General features: G+C 38.2%; 1 protein-coding gene across 1 annotated transcript in view; it reads right to left on the bottom strand.

The window, feature by feature from the left end:
- Positions 1–15811, bottom strand: part of baiap2l1b (BAR/IMD domain containing adaptor protein 2 like 1b) — a 73716-nt gene that overhangs the window by 18199 nt on the left and 39706 nt on the right. Inside the window, exons 7-10 of the mRNA XM_084421078.1 lie at positions 6623–6775; positions 4959–5114; positions 4763–4865; positions 3892–4105 (exon numbers count right to left, since the gene is read on the bottom strand). Of these exons, the coding sequence (XP_084277204.1) occupies positions 3892–4105; positions 4763–4865; positions 4959–5114; positions 6623–6775 (626 nt within the window). The remainder of the gene's footprint in view (positions 1–3891; positions 4106–4762; positions 4866–4958; positions 5115–6622; positions 6776–15811) is intronic.

The following is a 15811-nucleotide window of genomic DNA, read 5'->3' as shown; positions in this document are numbered from 1 at the left end:
GATAGTTCACTTTGAAATTAATTTTTGATATGTTTTAGCTTACCTCAAGGGCATCCAAGATGTAGGTGTCTTTGTTTCCGCAGTAGTTTCAATTTTGATATTTTTAGGTCAAACCGTTCTTGTCTGTCAGTCATATAATGCAGGTCTATGGTCACTGTCTCAAAACACAAGCACAGAGTCCAAATTAAAACAATTCCCATCGTCCAAATGAAACAATTCCCCATCATAAGTACACATTGATGGCCTAAGACACGAAACGAGCGGTTTGTGTGAGAAAACGAACAGTATTTATATCGTTGTTATCTCTTGAAAACAGCACACGTCCAAATGATCTGACGGCGCGGGCGGGTATAGATATATACACTAGATGTCGCTTGGCTACTGCAGTTCATTGGAACGAAACCGTAGCCAAGCGACATCTAGTGTATACATCTATATACCCGCCCGCGCCGTCAGATCATTTGGACGTGTGCTGTGTTCAAGAGATAACAACGATATAAATACTGTTCCTTTTCTCACACAAACCGCTCGTTTCGTGTCTTAGGCCATCAATGTGTACTTATGATGGGGAATTGTTTCATTTGGACGATGGGGAATTGTTTTAATTTGGACTCTGTGCTTGTGTTTTGAGCCAGTGACCATCGACATGCATTATATGACTGACAGACAAGAACGGTTTGACCTAAAAATATCAAAATTGAAACTACTGCGGAAACAAAGACACCTACATCTTGGATGCCCTTGAGGTAAGCTAAAACATATCAAAAATTAATTTCAAAGTGAACTATCCCTTTAACACTTGAACTATCTCCTGCATATGCAACAGGGATTTCAGAGACGCAGCACACAGGGCAGTTCACACTTCACACACACTATCTCCCCCCTTCATCCCCCCTCCTCCTCCTCAACTGAAATACACTGAAAACCTATGCAATGTAAACTATGTACAAGAAGTATATATGCATGTTTGATATCTTTTAAAGTGTCTCAGTGCGCCTGGTAAAATGGTCTCACTCTCCCAACCATGATGAAAAGCTAAAAGAAGTTATAAAATATGAGAAAAGTGATGTGTCCCTTAAAGGTGTTTTCCCTCCCCCAGATCCTCCATTTAAGACTATACCTCCTGTATGTAAAACAAGAACCTATTCAAGTACAAATTCTGATCTCTCAGTGTGAATCCCTGAATAGGGAACCAAAATCGAATTATAATGACAGACGCCACCATTTGGAAAGAATATTGAATTATCTGGGTATATAAGGAAAAGGGGCAGAAAGGTTCGAGGAGTCTGTAGGTTGACTGCCCACACAACCGCTGTGTGTAATTGTTGTTGTCAGGTAATAATTTCTACAAATTCTTTGATTCCTGAATTATTGTTATGTTATGATTAACTGATGATTTTATTCTTGCAAATTGGATTTTGAACTATTGCTTCATTACCTGGTCAATAAATTGTAAACGTTTGATTTTATTCTGAACGACTCTGAGATTTGTTTTTCCCAAATAAGATTAACGGATCCGTATATTACCACAAGGTTGCGTCAGAGATTAGCGACGGCTAATAACCGATATCAGAAAGTGTGCAGGCTACTTGGATGAGAGGATGGGTTTGTCCGTCTAGAATTAGCAGATGGTTGGTCAACCTAGCTTGGACGCGCCCGATGACTTCTGTTCTAATTTAATGTTACTTTAGATAAGTGTACGTGAATAATCACGGGCTTGGCTAATCCAAAGCTATTAAAGAGAAGTAAAGTTGATCTACTGGTGTCTTTAATGGTGGCCAAAACCTACTAAAGCAAAATTATTGAATTAAGTATCCTGAAGGGCATCTAAGGGGGCTAGATAAAAATATCTTCGATTGTTGCGCGTTGGATTACGGCAAATCCTAGATATTTAGCCAATTGCCTCAGCTTCTGATCTTCGGGGCTGACCACTTGTGCCAGAGACCTGGGTAAGGAACTCGAAGCGATATAGTTTCCTGATCTAAGCGGGTAAAATATAAAGAGAGTTTAAGAGAATAATCAAACATTCGTTCATGTTTTAATGATGCCCAGATATCATTTATGGAGTCAGATGAAATAACGAGAAAATACATATGATAATTGTGTTCCATTTAATCTTGTTGTGTTGCGTAAAAGGAAAGACAGTAACGCGCAGAGAAACCTTCCCCGTACTATTGGTAACCCCCATTGGACCAATAGACGGGTTTACACAGTAAAATCTGTACTGGAAACGCGGCTAATGATCTGTAGACATGAGCCGGAAAGTTTCACCAGTGATTTTAAGACCATTTCCTGCTGGGCATTTAAGAGCAAGAGAGGACATTTTAATTGACCTGGCAAATGTATTATTAATATGAACCGTCAATCAGTCTGAAGTTTTCTTTAAATAGAAGCACTCAGTCATTTTGTCTGAACAGGTCGTAGTAGTGCTGTAAAATGCCTCATTTAGCAAATGGTGCTTGCGTGTAATTTGGCACGTATTAATGGTTTGCAAGTCTGACTTCATGAATCGTTCCCTATAGGGTTCAGACAAGTTTGCAGAACACCACCAACACATATAAACAACTAAGTGAGTCACTACAGATTAACCAAAATGCAAACACTGAGTAAATGACTGAATTATTCCTGTAACTGTGAGGTTTTAATCCCCGTTTCAGAACAAAGCAAACGATCTACAGGTCAGAAAACGCCCTAATGCGAACAAATGCATTCACTTCTGAGTGCAAAGATATAAAGAAGGGATTCATTGGAAGGCAAAGGAAAAATCAATGTGCGAAGTTTGAATTGTATTTGCACCACTTGTCTTTATCCTGAAAGTTTACTAGCTCTATTCCAACTTCATCTTCTCACTTGACTCTTGTGGCAGAGACATTGGCGGCTCTGAATGCGTTCTGAACACACCCTGTCTGTTTGGCCATCTGGTAGCATTCTCTCAAACCAACAACATCAGTTTTTGGCAGGACTGCTGGTGTGCTCAGATCGCTTTCTCTGCCATAACTGTGTTATTCTGATTACGTCTCCTCCACCTGCTGAAAGTCCTCAGGTCCGTGGGGAGATTGTGTTCTGCATCTCAGATAAGCTGCCGCCACGTCTGCTCTCTCTCCAGGGTTTCACGTGGCATTGATTGACACACAAATGAACTGGTTTTCTTCTTCACAGCTGGTTTGCAGACTGCCACCACAGCTGTGTACACATGAGATCTCTCCAGCTCCTGAGCCACATCTGTGCATCTGAGTTGTGACTGGATGACGTTCACAAGCCAAACTTCACCTGCACATCGCTCTTAAAAACACATAGTTCGTAGGGCTGGGCACTTAATACAATTTTGGCTTCCAACTTCCATATTATTTTGATATAACATACAGGGCTTGACATTAACTTTTTTTTGCTCACCAGCCACTGTGGCTAGTGTGTTTTTTTCAAAGTTATTGGCTTCTCAGCATTTTCACTGGCCACAATTTTGACATCGATACCATGGGAATGTTTTTTTATAGATATTTTTAATATTATCTCATAATTTGAGCTTTTATCTCAAAACCTGCTGTCACTTTAAGACCTGACAAATGGATCCATTATTCTGTTACACATGCGTTTTCTTTCTCAACTGTTTACTTTCACTTAAAACATAACTGACTGCGTTTACGCGAATACTCGCCACGACCGGCATTTTGACATTATGTTGTGTGTATTTGACTGTTTAAGCGCAATAAGCAGTTTACAATCAAGCTTTAAAGCCAAATTATTATTAATTATTGAGTCATTACAAAAAGTATAGACACGTCCTCATGAACCAGATCTCCAGAATCAGATGTGGTGCTAAAAAGTGAACTCAAACTGAACTCTGACGTCAATCTCCACGCAGCTCCTATAAATGAGACAAGTTGCACTCACTGTTTGGTGTTCTGCAGCTCTCCGTACAGCCAGCCGTCCCTCTCATCGGGAATCAGCAGCGTGATGATGTCTCCTTCTTCAAAGCTCAGCAGCGTCTGGTTGTTTCCAGACTTGTGGGGGAAAATGGTGCGCACTTTGGGTCTTTTGTCTGTGAGATTGAGGCCAGTGGCCATCGACACAGACCTGGACAATCCACTGTCCTCGTTGCAGTATTCTAGAGGGGAAAAGACAAGACGACACGTCCTCAAAGCTTCACTTGTAATGATACATTTGAAAACAGATGCTGACAATGTGGCATATCGGACAATAGTTCTTTGAATTTAATTGCTCAAGTGTGAATTTGGACGGTATATAACAATTTGTAATTCACTGCCTTTACAAAGTGAATAGGATATTCAAAAATAACTAAATATTTGTGACTGAACTGTAAAAAGCATCTCAGTGTATCCCCAAAAAGTATTGTTATTGTTAACTAAATCCAAAACTACAACAATTAAAAATAAATTTTGTTGATTGAAACTAAGCTAAAATAAAGTAAAATAAAATACCTAAAACTTTAACACTCCTCTAAAAATGTACTCTATTATTGCTGATAACTTTATAATGTTAACTGGTATTAAAGTCACATTGACTATTAGCAAGATTTTTTTTTAAAAGGCCGCATTACCAACAACAGTAGCCTAAAACAATAAATAGCAAAACATTTTCCCTTGCCTTCACAAATGACAATGTCAAAAAGTTAGTCATGCAAAATTAGATCAGGAATACGTTTTAGGAAAGTAACAGGGTCAAATCTAAGCTCATGCTGATTTTAGATTACAGAGGTGAGACTGGAAGGATAAATCTATGTAATATGTAAGGTGATGCTCACCAGACTCTCTCTCCTGTCTGGGGGACTCCTGATTGAACATGCTGGCCAGAGGACTCGTCTGAGGCGGCAATGGAGGAGCCGGAATCAGTGCATCCGAGTTGGACTGTACAGGTACAGAAAAAAGCAGGTATGAATTCATAACACAACCGGCCTGCACACTGTACTCATTATGTAGTGTGGGAGTTGGTGTCCTCACCCTGCTGTGGCGCTGGAGGGATGGAGACGCCTGAGGAGTGTTGGCCACTGGAGTGCGCAGACCTTCAATCATGGACATCACGCTGTCGGGGACATTGGTAGCGTCACTGCATTTGTCCTGCCAGCTGGTCAGGTTCTCTGACAGAAGCTCTCGAGCCTTCAAGAACACAAGAAGGTATCAGATCCAAGAGTTAAAGAGAGCACGTGAGCAGCTGCAGTAATCATGAAGGTCTTCAGGGTTTGACATGAACTCTTTTTGCTCCGTAGTCGCTGCGTCTAGTGCTTTTTCAAAGTTACTAGCCACTCAACATTTTCACTGGCCACAATTTTGACATTGATACCATGGGGGAAAACCTGCCATATAGATATTTTTTTATGTTATCTCATAATTTGGCAGCAGGTTTATTATGCTGCTGTCACTTTAAGACCTGACGCACGGATCCATTATACTGTCTTAAACATCAACTGTTTACTTTCACTTAAAACATAACTGACTGTGTTTACATGAAGACTCGCCAAGAGGCACTCTTACATTGTTTTGTGTATTTGACTGTTTAAGCACAATAAGCAGCGAAAAATCTCTCAATTTAGTACTGAGAGGCGGCTTTATCTGTGGAAATGAGTACAATTATGCGCAACACGCAAAATTCAAGTCCTGTAACACCAACAACATTCATCCGGGGTATCTACCTGAACATTAACCTACTTTGTGAGCGTTAAAAAAGTGTGTTCTATATAGTTTATACCGTGGGCTGGGTGAATACTCGATTCTGATTGGCTGCAGGGTGTCCATTAAAAAGTGATAGAGGACACCTAGTAAAGGAGTTCTGGTGAAACTGACTGTTTACCGTTCGAAATGAATAAATAAATGCGCTGGCTACATCAGCTGTGAGTAACCATAGCAACAGGCAGTCAAAGTATCCGTTTACAATTTATTGTATCAAAACAAAACTGGGTTCTACGAGCTGAGCGGACTATAAATATCTCCGAAACAAAGTTATTGTTTGTAAAAACTTTCGATTTCGATTGTAAAACTAATTAAAATATAAACTAATGTTTTAAAAATGTGTTATTTGGCAAGTGACCATGGTATAAGCGGGTTACCTGACAATGGACACCTCGTCGGGCATTAACCCTTACATAAATGCTAGTAGTATGAATGCAATCTGGACTTACTACATTCATTATAACTAGTGCAAAGTGCCCGTGCAAAATCAGTTTTTGTGTGTGTTTTTAGTAATTGTTGGTTCGGTGTGTTTGAGTGCTCATTGTTACAATTACACAGCAAAAGTTCAGTGACATTTTTATTTGTGCATGGTAGATAGCAAATACTGATACTGACATACAATAAATATGGAAAATTGAACTACACGATTGAGGGAGCAAGCTACACAGTGAACTCCGAGAAAACGCTACGCTTGAGCAAACAGTTTGTGAATAGGCTACTACACATCCACATGAGTCCACATCACCCCCATAACTATAACGACACAGAGGAATGACATGTTGCTGGAATCATTTTCAGAGCGATTCAGTGGACAATATAAATCTTGACAGCCAATCAAAATCCATCCAATAAAGCGTGCAACTGAATAAACTTCATTGTTAGAGTTCTCGTTCTTGGTGTGAACAGACCTTAGAGTTGTGTAAACTGAAGTAACCAACCTTGTCATGGAAAGCTGTGGTCTGGATGGAGAAGTTGCAGTGCTTGTCCACCAGGAAGCAGAAGCGCCTCTTCTCCTCCAGCAGAGCCTCTCGACAGCCGTCAGCGATGAACTTCTGCATGTCCATCTGACGGTGAGTGAGAGTCTCAAGACACTGCAGAGAACAGAGAGAACAAGGTTGCAGGTTCTTATCAGCTGTCAGTGTGATCATGGCTTTCAAGAAAATAAAAAATAAAAAAAGGCATTGTGAAGATGACAACACACTTTTTGGTGAAAGCATTATAAAGGAACAAAGTGACCAGTGAGATTGAATGTCAGGCGTTGTGATGGAAGCGAGTGTCAAAGGAGCTGCATTTATATCTCATGTACAATGAACGATAATGGTTAGAGTCACATGGGTCAATTTTATGACCTTGAGATGTATACAATCCATGAAAGCTGAATAAATAAGCTTTCCATTGGTGTATGGTTTGTCAGGATAGGACTATTTCAAAATCTGGAATCTGAGGGAGCAAAAAAATCTAAACATTGAGAAAATCGTCTTTAAAGTTGTCCATTTATGTTGGCGATTGTGCTGCATTCACTCACAAAAATACATGTTTAATATATATACGGTAGGAAATTTACAAAATGTCTTCATGGACCATGATCTTTACTTAATATCCTAATGATTTTTGGCATAAAAGAAAAATCGATAATTTTGACCCATACAATGTATTGTTGGCTATTGCCACAAATATACCCGTGTGACATGTGACTGGTTTTGTGATCCAGGGTCACATATGGTCTCAGTTGTCAGCAATCATGACGTAATTGCTCTTTCTAAGAGGCATGACAACTACAGACTGAAAGTTGACAAGTTCAAATGAGCACAAGCGTGACTGCGGCTGATTTTCAGTGAATAGAGACTCAAATGTTGGTCTGTTCTTTACCCAAACTAACTATGAGTGTGGTTTTCTTACGCCGCACATGTAAAGTATGTAGCCTGTGGAGGCTGTTCGGTGCAGGCGTATTCACATGAACACACCCTCATGACGGCATAATGCAGGTGACGTGAGACAGCATTCATCTCACAATGGGTTTCATCAGATCTCCACTCCTCAGAGATGACACAGAGATCGCTCACTGATGAATGAAAGCCACATCCCTCCCCTCCTCCAACTCCACTGCTTGTCATAGGACAAAAAAAAAAAAAAAATTGAGATTTTGCTTTGGTTTGTTGTTACTAGTCACGATGATTTTGCTTTCACTCATCTTTGAGCTTTCGGTCCATGTCATGTTTTGCCTGTGTGTGTGTGTGTGTGTGTCTCTTTCTTAACCACTTCATCTCCATAGAGCTGCTTTTGGAAATCATGTTTGGGCTCTCCCAAAATTATAAAGACTTCTGAAGCATCGTGTGACTTTATTCTTTTAAAATGTAAATGTTGACTGAAATATGCAAATTAAGAAAATATGCAAATTAGGTACTGTAAATAGGAATATATTTGCATTTTATATCAAGTAAATTTTACTGTTTTTCTCCACATAAAATGTTTTTTTTTTTTTAAACAACAAAAAAAGGACATTAACAAATTACATAAAAAGCATAACCTGCAATGTGAAATTATTTTTTATTCAGCAAGGATGCATTAAATGATCAAAAGCGACAGTAAAAAAAAAAAAATTAAGTTAGGTTAAGTTCTTAAGATTTTGAACTTTCCGTTCATCAAAGAATCATGGAAAATAATTATCACAATAATATGAGGCAGCACAACCATTTTCAACATTGATAATAACAAGAGATGATTCCTGATTATTACATCATCATATCTGAATGATTTCTGAAGGATCATGTGACACTGAAGACGAGTAATGATGCTGAAAATTCAGCTTTGATCACAGGAATAAATTACTTTTTAATATATATTACAATAGAAAACAGTTATTTTAAATTGTAATATTATTTCACTATATTCATGTTTTTATTGTATTTTTCATCAAATAAATGCAGCTTTGATGAGACTTTTTTAAAAAACATTTTTTTTTTTACATAATTTCAACAATTTTTTTAAGGTCTTAACCCTGAAATGCTTTGACATTTGTGAGTTTGAGAAAATGTTTGACAGAATGGGGTCTCTGTAAATCCTGTATAAAACTGACCTCAACTTGACCAACTCGAGGTAAACTAGCTATTATGAAACATGATATAACATTTAGTATGAGCAAAAAGGTCTTTGAAAGACACCAGACCAATGCTAAAACAGTGGCAGGCGGTGACATTTAACAACACAGATCAAATATTTCTAAAGTCCATAGGCTGATGTTTTGTGAAAGTTTGCAAGACGAAGCTGAAAATATAGCGCTAAGTCAAAATCATAATATATGTTTGTTGTTAACTTCATTCATTCATCAGGTGACTCAAGGTCAAGTATTCTACACAAAACCATAAACACCACAGTCCCAACTCACAGCCGGGGACCGTAATCTACACGCTACACCTGCCACGGCATTTCCTGTCTGCATTAAACCTTTGGATCAATTGTTAATGAAGAGGAAGGGCCAGCCTTTTATTCTGTTGTTATTCAAGCACAGGTACTGCTATAAATGGCGACTGAAAACAATAAAGGCTGGTGGTGCAGGAAGAGGCAGTGTGGGCAACCCCTCCTAATCAAGGGAAAGGCCCGAGGTCCTTACAGCTGATCTTAATCCACTTCCTCCTCTGTGTGCCAACATTTTCCAGTCACTGTGAATCATGTCTGCTTAAACAGGCCACCGCCATCCACAAATAAACCATCCACTGGACAGCAGGGCAGGGTAGGAACAGGTCAGATAGTTGTCCGACAATGAACTAGTCTTGATTTGCCTTAGCTTTAGCTTCAGTATTTTTAATGGAGGTTCTTTAAATCGAATCACATTAGAGAAGCCCTAAGAACAACTCAAATACAGGGTTTTAAAAATGACATTATAAAACGGATAGTTCCAGTCCTTGATTCTGATTGGTTGAGCCGTTGTAAATCACTCAACAAACACACACCTGTGACCGCATTAAATCAGTATCACTGCGCAACTGCCGTTTGTGATTCTTTGTTGTTGCATGTGTTGCTTAGCAACGTCTTTGGAACTACATTGCTCGGCGGAGGAATAAATGTGTTATAACGTTATTTTTTTTGTTGCTGGTGTTTATTTTATGAATAAAATAAATATTTAAATGAATATTTTTATGGAGTAACCGTTTTATAAAACGCTCCGCGTCGTGCCTAACAACGCCCCTTAGCTGTTCTAAATCCACTGTAAAACACGGCTTCAAGGGGCTTATTGCTTCATTTAGGACCTGCACAAACATTAATTACGATTTAAACTACAGTTCAAATAACACAGATGTTGAAAAAAACTAAACAAAAAAACTACAACTTTTATAAAATGATTTCACATTTCAGCCTTTGAACCATTTTTTTTTTTTTTTTTTTTTAAGGGATGAATCAAAATGATTATATTTATATTAATTTTAAGTATTATTACATCCATCTAATGATTAGATTTTCAATCCACCAGCTAAATGAAAATGCCATTCTCTCTGAGAGCAGGTGAAACAGCAGAAATACAGCGGTTATCCCGGTAAACTTTGCAGTGGTGTTAATTTTGTTAAAGCTACACTGTGTAATTTTTTTAGTTGATTCTTAGCAAAAAACACTTAGTTCTTTCAAAAAATATATGTGCTCATTAATGTATATTTACTTCTTTCAAGTAATAAAGTATTCTCGTAAGTTTATAATCTGCCATTGAAAGTACATACGGGTGAGGGGTTCGAATGCCGGTCGCCATGTTGCCCCTCCATCTTGAAACTACATTAGCCAAAGAGGGACATACCTGTAAATTCAAGCTTCGCCTTTCGCGCTTTACACTCAGTGACACAGAGACGAATGCGAGGGGGAGATTACTCGCGACTGCCGGCAGATTTGAAAGATTGCTGATGGAGGATCACGCCTATTTTCGAGGACATGTAGCAGAGTCGCCAAGGAAGCGAAAGAGAGAATTAAAACGTCAACGCGACAGGCAAATAGCGCCAGAACGACCTCTAGTATACCTTGCGTTACTTTTCCTCACGTCAATAGCCGCTTTCCGACCAAGTAGTTACAGGAACTTAGTTCTAGGAACTGTCCACTTCTAAACAGTTCTAATAACTACTCTCCCCCAAACTCAGTTTTGCTGTTTGCGTTCGCACTGGCCAAGTGGCCGTAGGAACTGGTAGGAGGGGTAAGGGAGTGACGCAAGCACGGTGACTTTTATTTTGACGGAGCGACAGACCTTTATTTTGGCGGCGCTGAGAACGCCAGAGCAAACAATGCTCGCATTCTCTGTGTTTATTAGTTAGCGATCTGTCTAACAGTACTGTTTAATATGTTATTAGATACAACTGTTATAGAAAGTAGACAGTATATGAAAAAAAGGTTATTAGCCTATGCCGTGTGGTTGATGTCCAGTGTTGCTAGCTGGGCAGATAAACATAATCATGTTTGACTTGGTCCCCTCAAAGTTGCGTTGGATTTTCTCTTCAGCATAAAGGTTTAGAGACCCATCTATCACTGTTTTCCATGTTTGTATAGTTAGTTTATGGAGTAAATATTTAGGCTATAATCTGTGTGTTTACATTCTAGCTGTTTTAAAAAATGGCGGGTGCTGGTGCTCCGCGTGCGTTCGGCAAATCAGCGTGCACTAACGTCACGGGTAGTTCCTATAGTGCTGGTTTAGACCCTACTCTGAAGTAGGACCTAAATTAGTTCCTCCAAATGGAGTTCCTAGAACTAAAATCGTTCCTAGTTCCTGCGGTGCGAACACGCCGACATCCGGGTACTTTAGCCAATAGTTCTAGGAACTGTGAAAAGGTTCCTCCGGTCGGAAAGCGGCTAATGGTGAAAAAGTATTGTTTACCTTGTAACATAAATCTGTGCTGCGACGGATCACAGGTGATAGTTTTAAGGCGCAATTGGACGAAGTCGAACCGGAAGCCATGTTAATCTTGGAATAATACGGCCACCGTAGGAGTTAAAGCGCCCTCGAAATTGAAAGGAACAGAAACTAATATTCACTGGGTAGTCATATACAATTTCACCGCTAGATGGGGGAAAATATCACACAGTGTAGCTTTAATGAAATCTATGAGGGAAATTTTTCTTCAACAACCCTTTTTTTTCCACGATTAAGTCATTAAACGATAATTGGGACTATATTACCAATATCACTGACGTAAATTTGAGACTAAAATGTAGTTTAAAACAAATAACTTAAGAGTTAAATAAGAGTTAAAATCCCCCAATCAGAGCTTTTGAGTAAAAAGGATCCATTTTCTGCCCTTTGTTTTACTTAATTTTTGCGATCTGGCAACCAAACACATGCACTCTCTCTACACTGCGGAAGAAGCGTCAGGTAAGCTGGAGTTCAGCGATCTCCACTGAGATCTTCTGCTTAAATGAAAGTGTCGTTCAGTCAGTCTGTGTGTTCTGTCACGAGCCGCTTGTGCTGTTTGTGCGACTAAATCTGTCATCAAACCTTCTCAGTGACGAACTGTGACAAACACAAACATGGATCTCGACTGGGCCTGTGTATTGTGTCTGTGATTGTGTTTGCTGAATAAATGCACTTACGTGTGACAATACAAAGTGTTCTTTTGCTGTTGACTTTAAAAGAAAAACATTTTTGGGAATTATTATTAGGAATTTCACTGTTTTCCAGTTTTCATAATGTAGAGAGTGTGTTCATTTATATGATAAATAGCCTATAATAAATTAGAAAACTAGATGAAATCAAGTCATGTCATGGTCGAATAAAGCATGCGTATGAGTTGACCCTCTCTTGATCTGTGCTTATAGGTGAAAGTGCAATACGTCCGATGAAATGTAACGATACATTTCTCAAATGACAACAATCGTTGCATCTATAATTTTTAGCAAAATAATCACGATTATCAATTCAACTATTAGCCTATCAGGCATGCGGATCAGCTTAAAGACAAAGAAAGGGGAAAACCCCATGGCAATTATTAGTATTACAAATGTTTAATTAAATTAATAAAGAAATATTTTACTTACTATTGTTATATAATACTTATATTTAATACTTACTTTATATTATACTATTTTAATACTATTACCATATAATACTTACTATTGCAGTAATGCATACTATTGTACTGTAAAAAAATAAAAGAGTATTTAATAATCAAAATAATAATATATTATAATACAATAAATGTTACAATAAAAGTATTAACAGATTGTTATTATTGTTAATAATTAGTATCATCGTTATTATTATTTTATTTTACAGAGTTACAAAACTAACATTAATGGTTGTCTTAATTCCATTGCTTTCAGACGTTAAACAATTGAGCTTTTATTTTATAAGACTTGATGTTTCTCTTTGTTGACAACATTTATTTCATGACAACTACTCTCATTACGAAGATGATTGGCACGTTGCGTTCCCAACTGCACATTATAGGCGACACATACAGCACTTGCAGAGTAGCACTTACTGTGAAGTGAAACTGAAAATGAATGAATGCTCCAGAAACGTGCTTCAGACAATACAATACAGACAATACAATTCGTCAGACAATACTTTTGTATAATTACATCACAACATCACTAAGCCATATCACATTCTCACAACCATGCATTGTCAAAATTCATAAAAAAAATAAATAAAAAAAGTTACTGGGCACCTGCTGAGTGACACCGTTTCAATTACTCAATTATTCGTATTTGGTGCTTTGAACCCTGGCTACCATGCTAATAGCGCCCCACAGATGGCGCTGTGTGAGTTGTATTAGAAAACAAAGCATTTTGTAATTTATTTAGCAATTAAGGCCATTTCACAATTTCAATAATTAGGGCTGTACTGTCCTAGTCGATTAGTCGATCGATACGTTCTGGTTCGACCAAAATTCTGATTGGTGAATTTCATCAGGTGGAAAGCACTAACTGCTAATGGGGGTGTTTTCAGAGTACCCTTGTTTCACTGTAACAGTCTGTCTTCAAAACACCCCCCTTGTTTTCACCTTTTTTGGATTAGTCCAACCCAAGAGAGAGCGTCGAGCGTAGAAGGTTTGATGCTGAATATTATTTATTTAATTGTGAGAGCGTTTAATAGTCAGTCCTCTTCTAACATGTCAACAACAAAGAAATCGACAGTGTGGCAGCATTTTGTTAAAATTGATAACAGGAAAAAGGTCGAATGCAAAGTTTGCAAGCAACAGTTTTCCACAGCTTGACGACAAACATGACATATCATCTAAAAGTGGTAAGCTCACTTTGTCTGCGTTAGCTTGCCCTGACTGTTTTGAGTAGGCTATGAACATATCAGAATTTGCATATTTCAATGTTTTAGTGTGATGACCTAACTTTTTTATTTTTGATTTGGAGCCTAATGCGCAATTGCGCTGTGCTGTTGGTTGTGTTAGTTTTGAGCCTAGGATGCTTTATTTTTCAGTTATGCACTTTATTTCGTTTCTGCTCTTGATCTGGTTTGTTTAATAAATATTATTTTTTTATTAAAGTGGACGTGCCTTTTGTGTTTATTAAGAGTAAAAGCTTTAAGTTAATAGTCTATTCGTGTCTCAGCTGCGAAGCTGAGCTCATGTTCAGCCTCGCTCGGTGCGAGGACATGCACAGTGAAATGATAGTGTCTGACAGTTATAACTTATTATTATAACATATGACAAAAATAATTGTCTAAATTATGTTGCATATTCCTCAACAGTTCTTGTGATGATGTCACTAGTTGACAACATAGTACTATTTTCGGAAATCATAAGCTATGATATTGCGCAGGTGCACGTGATGCAGCGCTGTCAGAGCTAACAGACTCAAGTGTCAGACTCATTTCAGTGCAAAATAATTAGGTCAAAAACGATTTAATATACTGCAAATAGCCTACTAGTTGTTTGTTTATTTATAATTCATTTAGGCGGACAACAAGGCTACCAAGTACTGCGCACAGTGCACATCTAATTAATTTAACGTTTTTTTTTCTAACGTCATTTTTAGTCGATTTTTAGTCGAAAATTTCAGGACTTCAGTCGACCAAGATTTTCTTTGGTTGAGTACAGCCCTATCAATAATCATACAGTAACCACAAGGGGCGGGAATCTCTAGGCACCTCACGATTCGATTACGATTCAGAGGAGTGCGATGCGATGCTAAGACGATTATCGATGCATCTTTTTGTGTGTGTGACTACGTGGTACTTTTAAAGCAAAGCATTTGTATTGACCCATAAAGAATTTACTTCCAATATCTTTTATTAATAAAACAAAATGGAAGTGATTTGGCAAGTCAACTGTAAGGTTACATTTGCCAGCGTATGTCCCAACATTGCAAAGAACCAACAGGAAAAGAGATGTGTGCCTGTACTAGCAGCATACTTGTAGTCAATGAATACAAACTTCAGCATATTCTGAATCTCTAACATTTAATAATAGACTTCTGATCAACATCCTCCTGTTATGTGCAATGAGCAATATAATCCTTCAGACAAAAAAAATAAAATAAACATTTTGCTGTAGCAAAATCACAAACAGCTTTCGTTCAAAAATTATGTGCCTGCAGCTCTCATACAAAAATAATGCTTGTGGACTTATGCATATTCCGAATAATTAGTAACATATAAAGCCGCTCTTATGCACAACTAAATAATAAAGAGTTATGACTTGAAATGTTTGCTGTATTACACAATCAAAAACAGCTTATACAAAAAAAGTGAATGAACATCTGCAGAGAGCACAGTCAGAATGTAACTTTTTGTGACTGGCATTGCACTGACACTGTGGAGGGCCGTACAGTACATCTACGTATAACGTACGTATAACAGATCTGTTTACAGCATATTAATGTGAAAACTAAACAATACAGAGAGTAGCTCTCATACAAAAGTGAAATTATGCCAATTTTCCATACGTTAGCTCTTAACGAAGAGGGTGCCGTTCGGATTTCGGGCTCAGCCATCATGCGTCTCTGTTATGCGCACGCCACAGACTGTCCGGGACTGTCCGCGCTTCAGAGATCCATCAATATAACTTTATTAGAATAATTTTTTTTATTTTTTATTTGTGAATCGATTCAGAATCGTCCATGTCCGCATCGCGATGCATCTAAGAATAAAAATTGTCCCCACCACTAGTAATCACTAGGGATGCAACGATACCATTTTTTCA

Source organism: Rutilus rutilus, assembly GCF_951802725.1.
Source record: "Rutilus rutilus genome assembly, chromosome: 1".
NCBI classification, from domain to species: Eukaryota; Metazoa; Chordata; class Actinopteri; order Cypriniformes; family Leuciscidae; genus Rutilus; species Rutilus rutilus.
This window is presented reverse-complemented; position numbering and strand designations above follow the sequence as displayed.